The sequence below is a fragment of the Stegodyphus dumicola genome, chromosome X1, assembly GCF_044657685.1.
Source record: "Stegodyphus dumicola isolate Sdum_Otavi_A_Nest chromosome X1, ASM4465768v1".
In the NCBI taxonomy this organism is placed as follows: domain Eukaryota; kingdom Metazoa; phylum Arthropoda; class Arachnida; order Araneae; family Eresidae; genus Stegodyphus; species Stegodyphus dumicola.
In genome coordinates this window covers 94,276,439-94,300,743 of record NC_140780.1, presented here as the reverse complement: position 1 = coordinate 94,300,743, position 24,305 = coordinate 94,276,439, and the positions used below count along the sequence as shown (strand labels likewise).

Sequence of the window (24,305 nt, the reverse complement as noted above, 5' to 3'; positions counted from 1 at the left end):
TAAAAGCTGTAACTGCCAAACATTCACCTATTTTGCATTCCGGTAAGAGCTTTGGAGAGAATAAATTATAGCAAAGCTTTTAAATCATAGTAGTTGATTAATTTATAAGCTATTTCTCTCGCCTTCTTGGACATGCCTTCGTGGTGGGGTGGTCTGCACGCTGGGCGTATATTCCAGAAGTCCTCGGTTAGATTCCCGGCGAAGGCGTTGCTAATTTTTCAATCTCTCTTGCTTCCAAAAAATACCTAATGTTTTTACAGTGGCGCCTGAACTAAAAGAGTGGTGGATTATGATTCTCCACACTCAGCACACCCAGGATTTGGCGATTGGGTACCCTAAAAACACCAGTCGCCCTTTAAAAAAGGGAGTATATAAGGTATTTCCCCCGCCTTCTTGGCATGCCTTCGTGGTGTGGTGGCCTGGAAGCGTATTCCAGAGGTCCGCGGTTCGATTCCCTGCGAAGGCGTTGCTAAATTTTCATCTTGCCTGCTTCTAAAAAAATACATGCAAATTAACTTAAAATACCTTATATAATAATACCTAAGTTCCTGTAAGATAATCCATCACAATTTCATATTATCATCAGGTGCTTTCACAATACTCACATTACCAATAGCCACGCCTTCTACCTTCTCATCTTGCATAGCCCTCCAGGATTAGCCAGTGATACCAGCAAGTATGTTTGCTTGTTAGATGAATCCAACCACTTTACTTCAAAGGACAATTACACCAAATCTATCCTAGAAATGCTATCTCCATTTACTATGCCCTAAATCGAACACTGCTATCGTCCACAATATTACTATTGAATCTCACAAGACTACTTAGATTTTCTGCTCCAGCCTAAAATGATTCATTTCTCTTGCGCACTACATTCATATGTTCAACCGCACATGATTAAGATTTATGGCTCATCGAACATCATGAGATTAAGCCCTGTCCTTTTCTCGAATCTGCTCTTTTCTACAATGGAACAAGACTTGGTATAAAATAGTACGTTGTTTAAGGCAGAACCAAGTTTACGCCCAGGAGTTTGAAACCTGTGACAGGTTCATTTATGTTTTTCACAGCAAATGATTTTTGCCTTGTAGCAAAGGAGAATTTAAAGACATTTTTCATGTAAAATGGAGCTGCTCCTCCTCTTGGTACTAAGTGAAAGAATTCCTTCATACCACCTTTGTCGATGCTCGTCTGATTTTAAGAATTTTTCAGTACGTTTGGCTTCTTTGCTGTCCATACTTAAACCCATGTGATTTCTGGTTATAATCGGGATTATATAAAGATTGTGTTTGCCAAGGAAATCTTCCGACGCTGCCTGAGCTGAAAGCTAACATAATGTGGCACGTAACCGATATTCCTAGGGAATTTCTTGATGCAGCGATTGATCACTCTTTCTTGTATTTTCAGGATGTCATAGATGCACCAGTTGGGCATACTGACCATATGATATCAGTCTGTTCATGGTGAAAATTAGAACCATATTATTTTTTCTTCTTTTTCTTCCTCGGGGACTAAATAACCTATATCCCTTGTTTCATTAAAAGTGCCCGTGGAAAACTTCACGACAAGAATATCGCGAACGAAAATGTGGCGAAGAAAGCAACCCAAGAAGAAAATATCGTTGTGCATTTAGAGGAAAGAAACCAAGGAGAAAACATCGAGGTATAAAACTTCGGGACAGAAAAATAAAGCGGTACAAAATCTCCGCAGTTTTTAAGTATCGTGGTACCAAGTATCATGGTGAAAAATAAAGCACCTACAAAACATCGCATGATGATAACATAGTCGTCATGCGTTTTCTGACTGTAAAAATTTAAAGTAAATTTTCCCATAATGGTTTATAAGAAGTTATATTTTACCTCTATATTTCATATTTTTGTATGAACTTCTAAACATTTATTGAAAACATAAGACGGAATCTTAAGAATTAAAAATCCGTAAAATAGTAAAAATTAATATATGCACAGCAGTTAACAGAAATTTAAACTTGTTTTGCTAACTATTAAAAGGCATTATTTAGTTAAATATCTTTTATAAAGACGCATTAGTAGATTTTCATGAAAGAAATATAATATTAAAAAGATTGATTTTATATGCTTTAGTTTTCTTCTTGTTTTTTCAGTAAGAATTAATTATTTAATACAATAATATGAAATGTATATGTAAAAATATTATCTATTTCTTCTTACGCTCGCAAATCCTTGCACGAAAATTCACTTAAATATTTTAGAATCAGAAAACGCATGTCAGCGATTTTATTACCATTCGATAATTTGTGAGTGCTTTATTTTTTACCGCGATGTTTTGCACGACGATGTTTTAAAAAAGCTAAGTTTTGTACACTATAATTTCTACCACGATGTTTTTGAACTGTGATATTTTCTTCTTGCCTTCTGTTCTCCCACAATAGCGAATCTAGCTATTGTGAATCTAGCTCCCACAATAGCAATCCTAGAGCGAAGTTTTCCCTTGCGTTGTTTTCTCCGCTGTGTTTCCTTCGACGATGTTTTTACCTGTAACCTCTTTAATATATTATGCTCATTGGATAAGACTGCAAAAGATTCTGAATAGAAAACTTTTAACTGTAGCCACTTTTGTCTGATGAGCCAATGAAGTGAGCAAATATTTATATATAGCTTCACTGTGGGCTTTTTGGAGAGTGTTTATTAGTTTTTTAGTTGCGTTAACTTTAGCCTTTTATTTTTGAAATAATAAACTAATTACAATTTACTTATTTGTTTAATCAACGAAGAATTAATTTTTTTGTTAGAAAGTAAATAAATTTTTATAATTATATTCTTAGTATCAATGTTCATATGAATATTGAAACATTGGGGATGTCTTTATAATTTCTTTTTATATAAATAACTATGACCAGTAACTAAATTATTCAAAAATATATATCAGAGTTTAATCAAAAGTAAATGACAGTTATTCAGACTAAAATTTAATAAGCGTGAATGACACGCTTTAATAAGAATCATTGTTGAACTCATAAAGGAAACCGATTAATGAATAATAATTGTATAGAGAGAGTAAGTAGATGTTTTGTTACACAGTATACTTTTAATATGATCTAGTAGTCCAAATTTCCCTTTCTTTTTCGATTGGGCAATATTGGTAAAAGTGTCAAGAATAATACACAATTATGAAAATAGGTTCATTTATTTCAGCAAGGGTTAGAATGGGGCAATTAAGGGTTACTAGATAATTCCATTAAAATTCTGAGGGTGTGACAAGATAGTCATTATTTTCCATTTGTCTTAAACCTTACCGTAATGTTTAGAACGCTACCAAGCGTTATTAGACTGCTGTCTCGATGACCGTTGATAGAAATTTCCTTTAAACTTAATTCTTAATAAACGCAGTCAATCTGATAATGTATTTATTATTTACTCATGACATAAAATGCTAAAAGCTTAAAACTGTGAATTATATTTTACGATAAAGTCTTAAATTCCCCTTAAAATGTAAGTAAAAAAAAAAGTCATGTTTTATGAGACCATTTCCTTATATATTAATGAGACAAGCTAACTGATTAAGTAATTGTTAATAAAATGTATTCATTTATTTTAATATCATTTTCTTAAAGTATATTTTATAGCTTTCACTGAAGGGAGACGGAGACATTAATTAACTACAGGTTGCATAAAATTATTCTGCAATTACTTGATTTTTTTTTATTTACTTCATTTGATAGTAAGCATAATATCTAAACAAGTACTTGTATCAAAATTAATTTGAAATAAAAGGCTTCTGTTTATGCCTCGAAAGAATTCTCTTTACGCAAATTTTAAGATAACTAACTATATATCAACTGAATGAATAATTCTTTTTAGACTGATTACCTCAAACTTACTTTACCTTAAACTTACTCAAACTTACAGAGGATTTTCGAAAGTACTCCGAAAAAAAAAAATTCGCTTATTTTATAATATCTTAGACAAATACATGATGCATTATGGTTTAAAGTTTTAAGTATATAGCTACTAAGGATAAGAAACAATAATAACTGTTATTATTGTTTCTTATCCTCCTGATCTGAGAGAATTTCTTAATCAGGTCCATGAAATTCCTTATGCCAAAGAGAAGTCGGCGCCTGTCGTTGACTTGGCCTTAAGCATCTTACAGGTGACAGTACAACTTTTGTCCACTTCCGTCCAGATTTTGGAGGAGAACATACGGGAGGACAAAACAGAGGGTCTCCTATTCTCTGCCCTTGTCAATAAACTTTCGACAAAATTTTCGGATCGACGGTATTTTGAGTGCCCTCAGGCCATGAAAAACACTAAACATATACAAACATCCATACCTTCTCCAAACCGGAATCCGTTCCCAAGACTATAGCCGACTCCCCTAGCTTCATACCAACAAAGTCGGTTCTTAAATATCGGGTAAAACTAAGGTACTCGGTGCAGAGAGCATACTCAGTGCAAAGATAATGCAGCTTGTTTCTTTCGGCTTGATCCCGACTACAATCTCTTGCATATTTCATCAAAGGCTGCAATTAAATCAGAATGTATGAATTAGATATTTTCTTGCAAACAGGAGTAACATGACCTGCGTATGAATATGCACTTACGTCTATTTTATGTCTAGGCAAAATTTGGTGTTCTTTAATACAATGTTTCGTCTGCAATATAATAATTAGAAACAGAGTTTTCAAATAAACATTACCTTTTAACACTCGTCCACTCTAACGGCCTAGTAAATAAGACTACTAAACACTGATGAACCGAGAAGTTTTAAAATGTCTGTGAATATGCTAGCTGCATGAAATTTTTCCCATGTGGTGCACAAACAGAAGCCAAGTCTCCCTTAGAAACTTTTCCACCCTGATTTGTTCATGATTTGAATTTTTGCACGTAACTTTATTTGATATTATACAAGTTTGCTTCTCAATTGAAAGAATGAAATCCGTCGCTGACAAATTACTTCTAGCAAAAGTTATTGTTTAGAGAATTATTCACTTCATACGTTTTTCACCTCTAGAAAACTGTCATTCACTGGCAATAATTTCCTTGTCAGACATATCTTTATAACAGGAGAGGGAAGACAAACGCTTCCAAGAACAAAACTTGCCCTTATTAGTTCAGTAATTGCTATGCTTTCGGGTAGCAGTTTGTACTTTTCTTGCTAATCTGCTAGTTTTGAAGGCATTCTCATTTTAGCTTTAATTCCACGTTATAATTACTAAATTGGTGTGGTTTTAAGCTTTGAATAAGTGGTGCTTAAAACTTAATTAGTGAGATTTTAATTATTATCAAGAGAATTTAATCAAACGATTAAGATGAAAAATACTAAAAAAGAAAAAGCCGTTAATGTCTGTTTTTGGTGGTAATGTGGATCTTCACATACTTGTGTGAATAAATTCGATAGTAATTTGTATGTTGAAGGAAAGAAATAATTTTAACACACCTCAGAAAATCCTACTTGTATCTTGCAATGTAGCTCTGTGTTAACTAACCCCATACAGTGCTTTCTTACAAGGTTATTTAGTGACTAAATGAACAGTTTAAAAAATTAAATCTAGGTTCATAATTATTTACTTCCATTTTATTTTTATTCAGAGATTTGTCTGTAATCTTCTTTACATACGCACTTTAAATCAAAGCTTGCAAAATTGCGACTAGGATTTCCTTCTCGATGATACATATTTATTCAATAAATAGCACATCAAAATAAAATATTTTCTATCCCCCATGAACCTTTTTTTGTTTGTTTGTTTATAAGCATTAAAACAGGTCTAAGGTTATTATTTAAATTAACCAGTTATTAATAATTTCAGCCTTTAAACTTCTCCTTTCCTTGTCGGAACCGGAGGGTAAATAAGTGTAGCTAATATTTAATTTGAAGTTTTCGGATTGTAAGACAGAACGTGCTTCTGATCGGCACGTGCACTCTACGTTTAATTTGAATTTGACTGTTCCTTTAGATTTGTCACTACGAGTTGTGACTGATACTGTGACCACAAGAAAGTGCATATATATTCTAAACTCTGTTTAAATAAAAAGATTGTTTAAACCTTTTCTTCGACTTTGTGATTATTCTAGACATAGCGATAATTCGCTTTACGACTGTTGGAGTAATTGGACTAATTAACAGTTCCATCTCAAATAGAACCTCATATAGGAATAAATACCCGAAGAAATGCAAGTTATTTTTCCTACATTCTCATCACATTTATAAAACTTTATTGTATAATTTCTATTTTATTCCACAAAGCGAAAAGAAAATCTTTTCTTTCGTAAGACAAAGGATGACTCATTTATTGAATAGTTTTGAATAGCATGTATGCAAATCTTTTCTTTTATTAAGATAAATGACGACTCATTTAATAGTTTTGAGAATTGTGTATTACGCAAGGTAAAGGATGCAAAATTCTGAAAGCCATTCTATTAATCACATATGCGTATATTAGAAAAACGTGAATTTTTTCTTCTACAACGAAGATGATTTAAATTGCTTTTTGTTAAAAACAGAGAAACTATTTCCCCCACACAGAAAACAAGCTTTATTTGCAATATGAAGTTATCCATGTTTCTAGGGATGCATAAAAGTAGAAATAATTTGAAATTAATATTATTTACTTATGTATGAAATGGAAGTAGCCTAATACTGGATCAATTATAAGTTATAATAAGAACTTACTCATCACCGATAGCTTGGAAAAGATGGCTGAACACTAGTAGCCTCATCTGAGTTCAAATCCTGATGAACGAGCTGACTGCGTAAGTGTTTTCATGGTTTATTCCATAGGTAACGTGGATACGAGATCACTTTCCCTTAGAGAACGAAGATATTTACCCCTTGGCAGGCAGCCCTCGAATTAATCATCTAATGCTTTAATTAATCATCTAGTCAACCATTATTAGATATTCAGATATCAAAATCTACCCATCTAATTCCGCAACCGCTATTCTTTCAGAATGCTCTAAAGAATGTACAAAAGTACACGTGGTAAATCTCTTGCTGTTTACCTTACAATATGAGGATAAGTGTAGTGAAGCTTAATATCTTGCCTCTTTGGGTATAGTTCAAATTTAAATTCAATTGACTAAATTTAAATAATATGCATACCCCAATAAATGTTATGAAAGAGATTAACAGAAGAAAAGTAAAACGTATGCAAGTAAGGAAGGCGATAAACTAAAATTTATTCAGCCAGTTGAGGGTATGATGTTGTTTATCATCAATGTTTTCAAGAAGTGCTTCACATTATCAAGGAAAATCCATCCATTAGTCAATGTGTACTTTTGCTCTAAACAACAAAACATTTAAAGAAAAGATGATCGAAACAGTAAATATACTCAAGAGTACAATAGTACTAAAATTGAAATTTAAATAATAATATTAATTAATTCATAAATATTAATCCTTTGAATTCAGTTTTTTAAAAATAAGTGTTTATGTCCTTTTCATTTCATAAACAGCATTTATTTACCCTTCCTGTGATGACATTTCAATTAGTGGTACAAATTTTTTACTTTGATGAACCGCTGACGCGAAACGGAACATATGTGGCTACTTTCTTGGTTTTCTTCGTGTGTAATGGAGAATTGAAACCAAATTTAATTTCAAACTATGTCTTTATTTGTGGGTATAAATACATAATGTAATCTAGATATTGTTTCAAGATCATGCAGTAGCTATTTGACATCAAGAGAAGAGGAAGTCTCTGAAAGTGAATCAGATTACACATTTAAAAGCGAATTAACAGTTATTTCGTCAAAAAATAAATCTGAGAAAAGGGTGAGGAATCAGAGCCTCAATCATGTGTCATGGGATTACACGGAAAAGGCAGTAAAATTCTAGCGTAATGTAAGAAAAAAGATCAAAAAGTTGAAACACAGCTTACATTGAGCTCAAAATAGAATTAAGCAAAAGAAACATTTACGGCATTTTTATTTAAAAAAAAGAAAAAAAAAAATGAGAGAGAGAGGATTAATTTAAGGATTTTTTTGGTCTGGTTTATTAGATTATGGCAAACCACGCAGGGGCCCTCTTTCTAGGGAGGGGGATGTCTTTCTAAACTACTTGTGATAGAAACTGGTCCTTTCTGGAAAACATGGGAAAAGCCACGAAAACGTCCATGCAGCCAGCGGGTTCGGCTAGAGTCGGACTACTAGTGTTCAGTGACAGCTCGGCCGCTGGTGAGCTCCTGAACTTACCGTATATTCCGGAGTACAACGCGTAGTTTTGAAACAAAAAAATGACATTGAAATTCACTGGTTCGCGTTATACGTCGGATATAAAAATTAGAAATCAGAACTTTTAAAAAAAGAAAAAGATCAGCTTACAAAAATTTGATTTCTACATGTGCTATTACTAAATGCTATTACTGGCGATTCTGGCGATTATCTATAATCCAGTTCCCAACACTTTGTTCTAGGATAAGCCATTCTTACTCCCTTCCGCAAAGCATAATTAATGCTTTGGCATATTAATTATTGTGATTTAATTTTTCTTCAACTCTCGTAAGAAGCTTTCACAATCTCCAAACATCCTTCCTGCAGGACGATTTCGATTTTTTTTCGCAAAATGAATGACTTTGCATTTGAAACATGCATTATGTTTGTTTCGTTTGGAAAGAGCCATATTTAATACCAAGAAGAGATTAGATCAATTGTATTTCAGCGAAAGCAAATGCCATTAACTAAAAACTTCGATATTCACTCCAAAATCACGGCTTCAAACAAGTACAGAAAGAGAAAAAATCTGACTCTTAATTCCGAGAATTCATTCGGGTTGGAAGTACATTCGTATCCCAAAATCGATCTCTTTTCTCGAAACCCTAGAATAACAGTCTTGCGCACATCTGCAATACAATCCATTCTCTTTGCAAAATTATTTACTACCTCAAGCATTTCGTCCGCTCGCATATTGTTCCCTTTATCGCTTTTCAGTTCAGAATACCACTGTTCGAAAGCCTGCGAAAAGTCTTCGAATGAACGACTTCAGAAAACAGCTGCATCGCACATCGACCTTCGTGTGCTCCATCTAACAATCAAAGGCTACCATAGACCTCAGTTAGAAAGCTCTTTGTTATAACTCTCCTTATAGTATACTAAACTAGAATGTTTTTCTTAGTATTCCCAAGAAATTTTAGTTCCTAAACATCAAATCACTAAAGAAAAACTATAACATTGTAGTATTACATCTGTTTACAAAAGAAAACTTTATATGCACTTGAATATAAAGTGTTCATTTGTGTAAATTCCTTCGTCATTCACAAAAACAAAACGTGCCGTATTGCGCCGGATCGGACAGAGTTTCTAACTTACCTGAAAAAGTTCAGATCTTTCAAAATTTAACTTCGTACTTATTGCGGATGCAAATTCCGAAATAAATATTCTTGTCTTCTGATATCCAAACTAGTGCTTTGACACACATTTTAAATTCCAGATTTTAAACTTTAGTAGTTTGAAATCATAGCTGCCGTTGCTTCAAATATTGTTAATGAAACCGATAAAGACAACAAAGTAATATTAATAATAACAGTAAACGACCTGAAGTTAAGTGCTTCTGCAAGCATGAAACATTTTACTGTTTATAATGCTCACTATAGAAATAGCTGAGGCATTCCTCAGAAAAGTTACGTAAACAAGATTAGATATTTAAAATGTTGTTGAGGTATAAGTTTTATGCTCAAAGAGTTTACGTGTTAGCTCATATGCTTGCGCAAAGTTTCGGTATAATTTAGCTGAAGATTTGAGGTTTAGTTCATTACGGCAAACCACGTTAGGGCTATCTGCCTAAGTAAAGGGATGCCTTCGAGAAGGCTTCCTAAGGGAAACTGGCTTGTATACGCGTTACTCATGATAAAAACCTGCGAAAAAGACCATGTAGCCAGCCCATTTACCCGGAATCGAGCCCAGGTCGGAACTACCAGTGTCAGCGATTTTACCACTCGGCCGCTCATAGATCCCGTATCTTAGTCGAAAGAAAAGTATTTGGAATCGTAAAAGAATAAAATTGGTATTACTGAGTCCTCAAATGATATAATATTGAACCTGCAATAAAAATTATATTGATAGTGGATTCACCAGTAACCAAAGCAGCTAAAGTCGCGAGATATATTACGAACAGACTTACATTTTCAATTGGTATCAAGAGTAGTCTAATCATTATTAGTTTTTAATAATAATAGACAATTAAAGTCATATAAAACTGCAAGCAAATATAAAAATAAAATGAGAAGTTTCTGACTAGGTAGAGTCACCTCTTCCGAAAACAATCATAATTTGCCATACACTTTATATGGATATGTCATGTCTGTTAGTGTGCCGGAAAGTGGAACCCTTCACAAAGAAAGTCTGCTGTAAAGGCCTTCCTTCCATCCTCCAGACATACCCGAAGGTAATGCTCTAGTGTTTGTAATTTCCTCCAGAGTATGTCTTCGTCATTAATCTAGAAAGCTTAAATAATGTTTCTAAATCTTACGAGTGACTCTTATGTTTTCAAGCGAAACATTTAAAGCAACTTTTCTGAGGAAACATCGAATGAGCAGATTAGGTGAATATAGTAACCTTGTCTTTTGAAAAGCTCTCGGACGTCGAAAGAAGGATATCCACTTAATAGGTCAAAATCACTGCCCGTTGTTTCGAATTTCTTCGTAAACGTATTGATGAAACACTTATTTCGCTTTTCTTCCCCCACACACATATACAGTTCCTAGATATCCACAGTGTTCTTCTCATAGAGTGCATTATTTTCAGTAATGTTTGCAAGGAACATCTGCTCATCAGTGTTGTAGGAAGCCATACTGAGTGACACTCAATGACTCATTGAAATACTCATACATTGCTGAAAAACAGAAATAAACGCCTGATGAGACAACAATCATTACCTTCTTCCAAAGGCTCCAGATTACTTCTGGGTAGAATAGGCAGAAAATAAAATTGATTCTTGCAGATAGGACTACCTACTAAAACACACTCTGCCATGCAGAAGCTTAGGTTAGATTAGTTTTGTTTTTTAATACAATAAAGCACGCGAGGGCTATCTGCAAACAGCTGCTCTTTAGAAGCGTACGTTTTGTTGCACAATTAAGCGTGTGGGTGACAAGTGTCACCTGCCTTTTAAAATTAAAGTGAATCTAGAATAAGGAAAGTAATTTTTGTACTACTGCCGACACAACAAGCACCAACAATTAAGGTTCAACTATTAAAAGGCACGACTCTAAAAATCAGCATGCAGTCTTGCGACAACTGTCCCTGAAGGACACGGGTCACCCACGCAATGGTTAAGATGAGCGATGCCATCATGGAAAACTTTCAAGAGAAACTAGTTCGTGTTTACGTTAGCACATGGGGGAAAACACAGGAAGTGTCATGTCCTATTCGCTGGTATTTAAAACCAGATCGAACTGCAAGTGTTCAGCTATTTTACCGGTCGGTGTTCATGATTTTACGGCAGTAAGTAAAGCTCATTTTAGACAAAATTTTGTCACTATTTACAGCAAACACAGATTGGTTTGCAATATATTTGCACTGCGAGTTTAATTTTACAACGGTATTTCTTCGAAAAAAGATATGGAAATATTCCTGTAGATAACCATAATTTAGTTTAATTTTTTTAAATAAAACGTTAGAATTTTTTGGATAAATGGTTGCATCTGTTCGTTACATCTTCCAATACACACATACGCACAGCGACGAATTCAAAAATCTGAGTTACTAATATTCTCATAGGCCTACTTTATGAATGCGTTGCGTCTAGGATGCATTTTTAAAAGGAAGAATATCTTATCTTATAGAGCATTTGTAATTATAAGCCTGTTCTTCACATAGTTTACAAGAATACGTTGAATGATGTTCATGGTTCCAAGCATTATTACAGTAATTAGATGGCAGACTTATTACTAAAATTTAGACTTAAACCAGAAAATAAAGGAACATTGCTTGAAACTGGCTATTTTAATTTATATTAAGTTGCATTAGTAGAAGAGAAGTTAGAAGAGGCCATTGTACTGTAATAAATTAATTTAAACTACAAACTTATAAATTATCTTCTCTAAGCAACAAAATTTGTAATTCGATCTGTACTCAGATCGCAAAAAAAGACATTAGGATTTTTTTGGAAGCAGGAGATGTGAAAACTGAGCAACGCCTTCTTCGTGAATCGAACCGCGGACCTCTGGAATCAGCGCTTAGCGTGCAGACCCCTACACTGCGAAGGCGGGAGAAATACCATACATACTCTCCTTCTAAAGGGCGACTGTGGTTTTTAGCGGACCCAATCGCCTGGCGCCTTCACCGGGAATCGAACCACGGATCTCTGGAATACGCGCCCAGCTTGCAGACCACTCCACTACGAAGTCATTCTAAGAAGACAGGAGAAATACCTTATTGGATATCAGTATGTCATAGCTTTTCGTCAATGAAAAGCATGCAGTATTCAGGAATTGACGGATTTCGCAAGTATTAGCAACGGCATATAGTAGTTCTAGTTCTATATGTATGTAAAGATTTATATCAGTTAGATTCGCCTAAAAATGAAAGGAAAATTACAGATAAAACGCTTCATATGCTAGTCGTGATCATTATGAATTTCGCGTCTGATGAAACACGTGATATTTTATGCAAGCCAAGAGCTTATTTAGTTTCTTAATAAGGCACTTCTATATGTCCGTTTCTGAGCAAATACTGTGATGGCCACATCTTCAAATGGATATGTGGATTAGAGTTAATCAAATTCTGGGATATTTTATGACCCTTGAAGATTTCTATGGTAAGTATAGTAAACATGACTGGGTCTCTGAATGTCTTCTTTGTTTTTTGCTGTAAGAGACGGCCGTAATGCGGCTTTATGGCTAAATATCGAGTTGACTAAATGACTTAAAATAGATGAGTCAAATTAAACCCGTAGCAGAGAAGTCAAAATAAAACTAATGTTTATTTCCGATCACAAACTGTCTAATTTAGTTGAGCTAAAACTCACAAACCATGGATTATTGAGTAATGGAGTGTTGTCATGCGATTTGATGAGTCTAAATTTTGCCTATACACAAATGACGCAAGGTGTAATAAGAAATCTAAGATGCATTCATTTCTGAATGTGTTCTAAACAATCTTATGAGGTGGATACTGTGAAATAGATTTAATGATTGATGACCTAACCCACTAATGAAAGTGTACAGAACGATGAATAAGAATATATGCAGAGAAATTTCAGATAATCATGGGATCTCATTTTCACATTATTCCTCAGAGTTTATTAAAAATTTCCTCCAGTTTAACAGAATTAAAGTTCTAGGGCTCGTAGAAGTAAAATCATTATAAACTGATGGGAAGATTGCGGTAGAGCAGTGGTGCTTATGAATTTAGTTTAATTAGCCATGTTTAAATTCAACGAGAATGTATGCCATTACGCTGAATAAAAATCAAAACTAAAACAGAGCAACCTTTCTTTTCAATAAATTCTCAGACCAAATGTTCTTAGAATAATCGAAACTTGACGCGATGTAATTAGCATTAAATATGCATTTATGAAAGTGTCACAAATTTTTGTTGTAAAAGTCACATTTCTATTTACATGATCACAGCTATTTTAATGCATACAAATAAATTTATTTTTAATTGCCTTGTATTATGTTATTGCTAAGTATTCAGTTTCACTTCTTTCTTTTTCTTTTTGTGTGCGCTTTGTCAAGATCTTGATATGCAGGTAGGGCACTATATCATCTATATGTAATCAATTGGTTTGTTTCATTTGATTATGACAAGCACCCGTCGGCTATCTACTTAAGAGAGATCCCTTCGTGGAAGATTTTCGGAGAGAAACTGGCTTATATGCACGTTGTACTTTGGGGAATATCACAAAACCTCTCATACAGACCGTTCGCAGGAATTGGAACAAGGGCTGAACTACCAGTGTTCAGCGACTTTACCGCTTGGCCACTGGTGGGTTCTATACATAATCGGAATCGAAATTGGTGAATGAAAAATGAAATCTTTAAAAGAAATTGCATCAATTTTTCCCTAAAAAATTAAAACCAAAGCTGATACTTCCAAACACTGTGTAATGCAAATAGGAGTTTCGCGGTACAATGAAGTAATAAATATGCTAATTTTTAATAGCACTACTGTTTTAAAAAAGCAAATATCATTATATTTATTTACAAAATTTTGTAATAGATATGGATATCAAATATTATTATTTTACTAAACAGAAGTTATTTTTTATGCTTCTAAATCTTACTCTGTTCAATTTTTGTTATTTGTTGTTTTATTTGTTTGTTTTTTGTGTTCCCACAGGTTCAGTTAAATCGTTTTAAAGTCAAACTTACCTTACGACATGATTCTGCTGATGAATACAATGTAACACTCGCAAGTGATGATGAAGATTTGGAAGAAGACCATACAAATAAAGCCGAGGATGAAACTGAAGTTGTAACAGAGGGTATTGGTGCTGCTGTTGATCCTGCAAGGGTAGTATTCCAAGAAACTACTATTACTAGTGAAGTTACTCTTCATGTAGGTCGACGAAAATCTGTCCGTACACTTACTATTACAACATCTGTTCCCCTAACTGTAAACCCTACTGATATACAAGACATCCTGGCATCTCAATCAACTGCAATGGACAGAGAAAATACAGCCTCAGATGCTTATAATATAGTTACGAGAACATTTACTACCACTGAAAGAGCTTTGAAAACATCAGTAGTCCCAATATTTGATGGAAAACAAACAACGTTTCATACGGTCACTGAAAGTTTCTTTATTATGAAAATTATAACAGCTTATAGAACATTACCCCCAGGAGATGCGACAGTTCTAGAGTCTATACTTGATGAACCGGAAATTAGTGCAACTACCTTAGAGGTGGCAGCTAATATTCAACCTTCAGTAATTCAATCACCCCCTCCGGATCAAATATCCACAGAGAGTTTAGTGCAGCCATCTATAACACTTCCATCTGGCAGTAATAACAATCCTCAGCTAACAAACCCTTTGTTATCCTTGGGCCATGCATTATCAAATAATCCATTAGCTGCAGTCTATTTAGGACTCCAACAGCTTAATGCACAGATGACTCTATATTCCACTGTTACAGATACATCGACTTATGTGACTACAGAAACATTTTACAGTACTAAGACTATACGATTATATGATGGAAGATCAACACGCTACAGAAAGATTTCAGAACCTGTGTCAACGAAGAAAAGTACCGTAACAACTACTATAACATCTGTACAACCGTATCTTAATACTCATGCTTTACAACAGCAACAGCAATTACAGAAACTTATTGCAGCTACCCAACTACAGCCACAATATAGTACTTTAACATCTACTTACACTACAGTAACAGTAACTTCAAGTTTGAGTACACGAATTTACACTCTTATTTATAATGGGTTCAGTACTAAATTCAGGACAGTAACAAGTACAACTACTTACCCTACAACAGTCGTAATTACTAGCACTACTAAAGTGCCCATAACCCCAACACAAGTTAATGTACCTTTTGTTTATCCCTACTCCGCATAAAAAGACTATCTGCAGATATATTCAGAATTATATGATTGACTAATAGTCAAGTCATTTTGTTAAACACGAGTATTTTACTCTCTAATGAAAAAAATAAGACTATAGTCAACATTTTGGGCTGCAAATATCCCCAATTTTTGGCATATTATTTCAACTGAAAAAGGATAATTTTAAAGTAATTTGTTCAACAGAGAAAAATTTATCTTATCTAATCGAGTACTATATTACTTATTCAAAAGTAGTTTAAAGCAAGATATGTGTACGTGAATACAAAATAACTTACAATAACAAGAAAATATAATAGTTTTCTTTTGTATAATTACAGTTCGTGGATATCACTGCCAACTGAGGATACTGTTATTTGATTGCAAAACTGTAAATAAATTAATTCCTAAAAAGCTCAAATATTAAGAAATTCACTAAATCACTTGTTTCTAGGTACTGGACGTATAAGAAATTCTCAAGAATAATATTCTATTTTTCAGGTTGAAGTAATATTAATTTATGATGCGGAAATTGTTTTCAAAATGAAATTAAAAATTAGAAGAAACTATCAATATGCTTTAAGTGTGTTTCAATGTATGCGCGATAATCATTATTAGAAGCAAAAGAACTTGTTTGTTAATTAATTATATTAAAGTAAAGAGCATTTTATATTCCCCTCGTATTATATGAAAATGTTTTACATTTAATTGTATAAAATAACTATATATTGAAACTCTAACTTATTAAATCTTCATTAGCGTTCAGAGACATGTTTAATAATCCATTTACAGAAAGTCTTTTTGTTTAATTTGCTTTTACTTTCTGAATTAGGATAGTATTTTACAGGTTGCTTTTCAATGTTTGCTTACATTCAGAACCTCCGTATTTCTGCAGAGCGAAGATTATGCTCTTTCTAATCAAATATTTGAACCAGTAACAAACAATAAATATTTGACACCAAAACTTCATCCTATGTCAATTATTTTTTTTATGTTACTGAAGTATTATTATAGTCCGTTATCACTTCCGTGTTGCAAACGAGGTAAAAGTGCTATTGCTGTTAAAAATCTTTCAGAAATTAAAACAGCACAATTTATGATTTGTTCTTTCAAGCTGCATACTTAACTAACTAACGCAAAATTCTGTTTAAAAACCTGCATTAAAGAAAACATTTCTATTACGTTTTCCTAATCGCAAAAATACCTTGAAAATTTTCGGCTAATATTGCTCTAAATCTTAAATAAAATTATTATTAGGATTTTTCCAAATTATCTAGGACTTACAATGCAAACATCTTACATAAATAACATTAAAAATCATAATGCTTCCAATTTAAAATAAACAGTTCTCGCGCAAAAATTGGTTACTTGAATGACAGAGAATAAGTGCCATGCAAAATAAAATGTTTATAAGTAATTATCAAAGGACTATTATAGAAAGTAATAACTGCTTGTGAATATTTTTGCATGCACTTGATGGTACATTCATTCATCTTAAGAAACCAGCGATTTTAAGATTTTCTATTTATGCCTGACTTTATGTAATGAATTTATGTAATGAAAGCTACTACTAAATTAATAACCATATATTCGTAATTAACCTTTAACGCAATATACTGTAATTTGTGGTGAAATATTGGAGCATATAATCGATTTTTTAAGCCACGTGACTAGGAAAATTTGCTTTTGTTTCCTGCATAATCTGCAGATGAAAGAACCAGTAATGTATTATTCTCAAAGAGAGGTTTGAAGACTCGTATCATTTCAGTATTAAGTCCTGAAAAAGAAAAAAAAAAGACACAAAAAGGTAGAACATTGCATTTTTTTATCTTGAAATTAATATTTTTATTAATATTTCTTATTTAAGGATATATAATATGCATACTTTATAATTTGCTAAAATCCTTAACTGCGCGTTTCCAAGAAAGTAACTATTTTCAATAGTTCTATTCAAAGTAACTATCTTCAACTATAACAAGTAAAAACCATTTTCAGTGATTTTAAAGTGTAGGTTTGAAAGACCAGTTTAAATTGAAAAGTTAAAATTTTCATGAAGTTGTACCAGTTGATTTAATATGGTGTTTTTAACCTGTATTAAAAATCAGCTGTCAAGTGCAGCCATTCATGTTTAATTTTCTTTCATGCATTTGGTTAAGAATCCAAATTCGCTTTAATTCCTTTGCAAAATTAATATTTTATCTGTGCAATTTCAGTTTTACGACTTTAATATGAATACGGTATCAGATACAGTAAAAAAAGGGCTGTATAGAAAATTCAGTTTCTTCCCTTATGGAAGATAATCTTCCAAAATCGATGTACCTTTAGTTGATGATCTTGACTGATGATTTCCATTATTGGATAAAAATTTTCACGACCATTTGATGTACATTTTCTACAATTAAAGTTAACTGAATATAATTTATCAGTATTTTAATTAGCTACTGATAAAATTAGATATATTTGATTAGATAGGGTTAAAGCATTTTATTTAGATATAAACACAGATAAAAAAATATCATTACTTTAAAGGGAATGAAAATTATGACACAATGATGTTCTAACTCTATTATTTACATGCATTTTCTTTTCTTCATTCTTTCTCTTCAATCTTTTCTTCAATTTTCTTCTTTTTTCATGCAATTTGCTACTACTTTTAGAGAGTTGGAAAGCTTAAAAACTTCATAATGATTATGCAATTATTTATTTTTTATGTAACATAAAAAAGCATTTCAGACCATCATACCATCAAAGTTGAAGTTAGAATTGAGTTAGAATTTGCATTTCTATTAACTATTATTACTTGCGACAATTTCTTAAATTCTATTTAGGACCTTTGAAATGTGTTTTAAAGAGTCACTGTTTTTTCTGGAATATCTGAAAATATTTTGTTCTTACTACTTGCATTTGAACTGGTTATACGTTTCACAATATGCTATATAAGTCAGTAAATTTCCCTTATGTAAAATATGTATATTAATGTGAAATTTTAATTTTTAATAAAGATATATACAAGTATTTTTATGACTTCGTATATTAATAGAATCATCATCATTTTAAACACATATACCTCGTTTTCCAGTAAGGTACAGCTCTAAACATCTAGACCAAATCATAACGTATCAGGATAACCAAATTCTCTGTTTTCTGTAGCCCAGCTATTCATTTAGTAAAATACATGTAAGGGAATTTTATTTTTCATTTATCTTAATTTATTTTAGTAAAAGTTATACTGACAAAAAATAATTTTCTACTTTACATAATTAAAACTACAGAACACTGTTTTAGTGTGTGTGATTATGGCAAAGTCTCGAGGGCTATCTGCCCAAGGGGAGGGATGCCTTCGTGGAGGACTTTCTAAGAGAAACTGGCTCGTATACACGTTACACATGGGGAAAACCACGAAAACGCCCATGCAGCCAGCCTGTTCGCGGGGTTCGAGCTTCGGACCGAACTACCAGTGTTCAGCGACTTTACCGCTGGGCCGCTGGTGGGCCGAGCACTGTTTTAGGAAAAGTAAGCAATTACATAATTTTTTATTTCCCATCTCTATTTCAAATTAAATTAAACAACAAAAATTGTTTTTATTTACATAGGGCCTGAAAGTTAATAAAACATAACTAGTCTATAAAACAGCACATAATTTCTTTTCCATAAATATTCACAGCACATCTATTAAACGAGCTTAGTTAATCTTGAAAAATCGATAATGTTTATTAACTAGAAAAGAAATTAGGTAGTTCAAGAAAAACATTTAAATGTAAACTGCAGAACACAAGCAAATTATGATGATGCACCGCCAAGCCTAGCATGTATATAGTCACATTATAATAAAAACAGCTGGTACTGTTGTCACAAACAAAATCTGAGCAGTTACATAAAAGTGTATGAATTAAGTTCAGGAACATGAAAAGAGTTTGAAATAATAGAACTGAAGTTCGTATTTTTAACCAAAAATTTATATGGTGTACTCATTCATTTGAATTAATTTAGTATACTTTCAATAAACATATGATGCATGCGTTATGTAATTTTTCCATATTATTTATGTAAAATATTAATTTTACTTGGCATTGAAAGAATGGCAAGAGCGGCAGATAGCTGTAGTTCTCATCTTTGGATAAAAATTTTGAATTCATAGCAACAGATGACACATGTTTACGCAATATCATATCTGAAGTGAAGCTACCATTTTTATAAAACAATAACTGCATTTTTATCCCAAATTTAAATATGCAGTATGAATGGTATTTTACTGATGACTGGATATATCAACGAACAAACTTATGTATAATGATGCCAAAGCACGTTACTTCTTAAAACGTGGGGGAAATAAAATTATCTTTTTCGATTTCGGGGAGTGCTGATGAGCATTAGCTAGACAGTTAGAGCAATCGATTCCTGGGCCAGCTTGAAAACAATAATGTCCTTTGCATTTACCTTTCTGAACGTATTTGTTACAAAAACAGTCTATGTGACTTTTAACTTTATGTTGGATAGCAAATATGTTAAAACCTGGTCTAAATGATATTGATACAAGCAAGATGATTTAACTAGTGATAAGTTTATTCTAGTATGTTCTCTGCCACTGTTAATATACCTTCTCTTCCTTTACACCCTAAGTTGCATAGACAGAGAAGGCGCTAATTACATCGTGTAACGTATTCTCGTTGATTCATGCTAGAGCAGGTTTTAAAATTCACAGCCCGCCAAGTAGGTATAGGCCAAGTGGTTAAAACCGCAGAAACCTAGTACTTTGGGCTGGATTTGAATCCCGATGAATGGGCGGGATGTACAGGATTTTTATGGCTTTTTCCGCATACAAAGTAAACGAGCCAGTTTCCCTTGAAATTTTCACCACGAAGTTATCCCTAATTGAGTTGAATAGTTTGCAGTAATGCACTATACAGCGTCCCTTTTCTGTGGGTATGCAAGCCAATAATGCTTCAATTCTTCACAATCTGAAATGCCGAAAACAGTGGTAAAACAGTCTTTTCTTGCCTGTGGAAGATGTGGTATTCTTATCATATATTATCAAACATCTGTAATTCAATATATAATAATAATAATACAATACATATAAACTAATAGTTAAATTATTTTCTACGATCTCTGTCCAAGTTCGTAAACCTCAGTCCCTATCTCATGAGGAGAATTAAGGTTTAACGATTTTTCATCTGCTTCCTGGAGTTGGGAATTAACCGAACTATTATCTTTGTCACATTCGACTGCATTTGAAGTTGCTTCTTCTATATCAGCTTCTGTATCTTTTCTCTATGCTTTCATTCTCATTTACATGCATTTTTTCAAATATTTGATTTATATTTGCAAGTTTTACGACACTATCTTTTATTCCTTGTTTATCTTGAAAATTGATGGATTTTTCCAAGAATCAGTTAGTAAGAATTTTATTTCAATTTCACTACAATAGTTCACTTTATTCCCCTTATCATAACATTGCATATTCATAATCACCTTGCCATCTTGCGTTTTCTTTAAAAAGTTTAATGCGCTTTCCTGTAGTGATATTTTCTTCAACAAACCCATGTTACATTTTCTCTGTTGAGGATCCGGTAAATATTTTCTATCCATGTAAAATATACGCTTTGGCTATATAATAATATACAGTATTCAACAATGACATTATGAACCGACCAGCAGCCAAGCGGTAAAGTTGGTGAATAGCGGTAGTTCGGTGCGCTGTTCGATTCCCAGCGAACAGGCTGGCTAAATGGGCGTTTTCGTGGTTTTCCCTATGTGTAACGTCTAAACCAGCTAGTTTCCCCTCGTACACGAAGGCATCCCTTCCATTAGGCAGATAGCCCTTGAGTCCTTTGCCGTAATCAAATAAACCAAAGCACACAACCAATGACATTATGCAGGCAAAAATTATGACTGAAAAAGGTTATGTATAAGGAATGATAAAAAAGTAACAGAAAAAGTTAAAATTCAACTATCTAAGAAGTATACATAGTAGCGTGATGCGGCCTACAGATATGCAGAGAAGGACATACAATGTTTTGTATGCCAGAAAAGTTACATTTTTACTTGAATTCACTGAAGCATAGTAAAGATCAGCCTACCTTATTGGTCATACTCAAAGACGCTATTCCTCATCCTGTGACAGAAATTACCTCTAAACCCTCATCGATGGTGTGCAGAGTGTCATATCACGTCTGACGATCCATTCCCGTGAATGTCAGGCATCATACTGGGCAATTGTATTTCCAATTGCTTTGCGAACTGTATTGCGCTCTGTAAAACTTCTGACACAAATGAAGCATCAGCTATCGGTGAAGAAAGTAACTACTCTGGCACTAAAATCTTTCGTTGTTAAGAAACATCAAATATATTTTTGTGATTTGTCCTGCCTTGGATTCAACAGGGGTGTTTTAGTTTTTAAGTGTCGCTAACATTATTACTATGAATGTCCTTATTTTTCTTCATTATTGCAAATTAATCTAATGGAGATGGATCTGCACTTTCCACGCCTCGAAATTTCATACATGATGAAAATAATAACATACTTAAATGCAATATTCCAAAACACCACTTCTGTAAAATACGAAAAGAAAAGCCAGTCTCATTTTTCAGAAATATTCTTCTAACCGCAACATTTTTATATTGTTTTTCAGGCTTATGTGGCTTTTTCCCCCAAATCTTTTTCTGTAATTCATTAATAGATGTTTTTTTCCACTAACTATGCGTACTTTTTTGCAATAAAAATGATTTCAGATTCATATTGAGTAATTAACTGTGTAAATATTAAAAGTTAAAATTAGTGTAGGGTAATTTTTCCCCTCTTGTGTGTGTTTCGGCTCCTGTGTAAATCGAGAACTTGAATATCTATACACACCTTCTAACCGAGGTCATTCAGTACACCCAGGATTTCCTCGGTTGGAAATAAGGCTAGATTCACAACCAGGGACCTCGCATCCATGTAGAAAATAAATTTGAGCCACATCGGAGCAATCTCCCAGGTATGATGACTGGGAGATTTTTCTGCGTAAAAATGTGTTCGAAATCTCTAAATCCGTCGAATAAAGTGGTTCCTCGCTTCAGTGAAGTAAAACAGTATGTTCTTCCTAAGGGTGCTTGGAGTGAGCATGCAGTTCCCAGATATGGTCAATCAATGTATTCGTGAAGTTTATTTAAAAGGTCTTGTATTTATTCTAGTGTTTAAAATTTAAGATCATTAAGATCATACCTAGTTTAGTGTACGGAATTATAGCTATTGTTAAAGAAAAAGTAATTATTTTAAAATGGGTAATGTATTCTTTTAATAATAAAAAATATATTCTTTATAAACAGCTATTTTTAATGAAATATCTGAAACATTTACATAAAGAACATAAATAAGTGCAAAAAGAAATAATTTTAATGCAATAGCTTATCGTAATGAAATTACTAAAAAAAAATATTCTAGCATGAAACTAAGCAGCTTGTAGGGTTTATATTTATTTTAACTAACATTTATTTTAAGTTTAAACTATCTTTCCTGTCAAGCCTTACTTTCCCCTGGAACTGCCAATGCCAGAGTATGTAAATTTTAGTAGAACGCGCAAGGATTCAAATTATCAGCGGAAGTATTCTGAGTTAAATAAAAAGGAAACGAGTTCAAAGTGTGTTGTTCTTACTTCACGAGCGCGGAGGTAGTTAGACAGAAATTGAAGAACCCCGCGTTTCGGCCTGTGTGCTTGCCTCGAAGAATTGTTAATCGTTCAACGTGATATTCAAAGTTTGCTGAATTAGGCAGCGGTATTGTAAAACGCGGTGAGGTTAGTTACTTTTAGAGAGCCTCGTAGTTAGAGTCTTGTTATTATTTTTTTTCAGGTTTTTATTTTTATTTTACCGCCGGGTCGGCGTAGTTTGTGAGCGTCAGGAGCACGCAATTGTAATTTCTTAAGTTGAATAAAAAGGGACTTAAACCCTTATCAAGACTCTATTTTCCAGTTTCAACAGTTACCTCTTGGTTGCGTGCAAGTTGGAGGCGCGCAACTCTACAAGCTTAATTAAAAAGTAAATTCTGTGGATATACGAAATTAAAAATAGTAATATAGTATTCGAAAAATGTAAAAAACTTTGATTTACAAAATTTCTTTCCTTTTCTGGCTCTGGCATCATGAACGTTTTACAGAATATTGTGTCACTAGATCTCATACTCCATTCTGACTACGCATAATATTTCCTTTTCAGATTTATGTATAAATAGTTTTATTTAGCTAATTTTAAAGGTTCCATTTCATTTTTCTCGCATATATAAAAAGTAGCCGCAGTTTCACTTCATACGTTTGCAATAATCTACTGTCGCAATTAATACATCTATCTCAAAATCCTTAATTTTTCTTCATTTTACACCATGTAACTCGTACCACTAATGCAAAGTGAACATGGTTTAAGGCTGAAACCCTTTCGCTCTCTATAATTATCCAACTATATTTCAGCCGTTATGATCAAATTATGTAAATGCAATGAATTCATGGATTCCTATTATTCCATTGCTCTTGTTTAACATAGATCAACAAATTATTATTTTCTGTTAGGATGATAAGTAATTTCCATCTTGCTTGCTAGTAACCGAGTGAATGAGATTGCTAGTAGTTCTTATTTAAAAATATTTATTTGCAATCGGGTTCATGCTGGTGTGTCTTCGTAGTTTTCTTCATGTCTAATTTAAGCTCTAGAGTTCTTTAGAAAGTTATTCACGAAATCATTCCTCTAAGTAGATAGTCCTTATGTACTTTGCAAAATTCAAGTAAACTTCCTAGTATATTTTGATTTCGAAAGCTTTTCCTAACAACTAAATAATGCCCTACTCTATAAT

The 24,305-nt window shown here is 33.1% G+C and overlaps 1 protein-coding gene across 1 annotated transcript in view; it reads left to right on the top strand.

Annotated features, from left to right (window-relative positions):
• The window catches only part of LOC118187422 (uncharacterized), a 79,443-nt gene extending 60,944 nt beyond the window's left edge, over positions 1-18,499 (top strand). The window contains exon 3 of the mRNA XM_035357642.2: positions 14,259-18,499. Within this exon, the coding sequence (XP_035213533.1) occupies positions 14,259-15,500 (1,242 nt within the window). The 3' untranslated portion in view covers positions 15,501-18,499. The remainder of the gene's footprint in view (positions 1-14,258) is intronic.
• Positions 18,500-24,305: the final 5,806 nt, after the last annotated feature.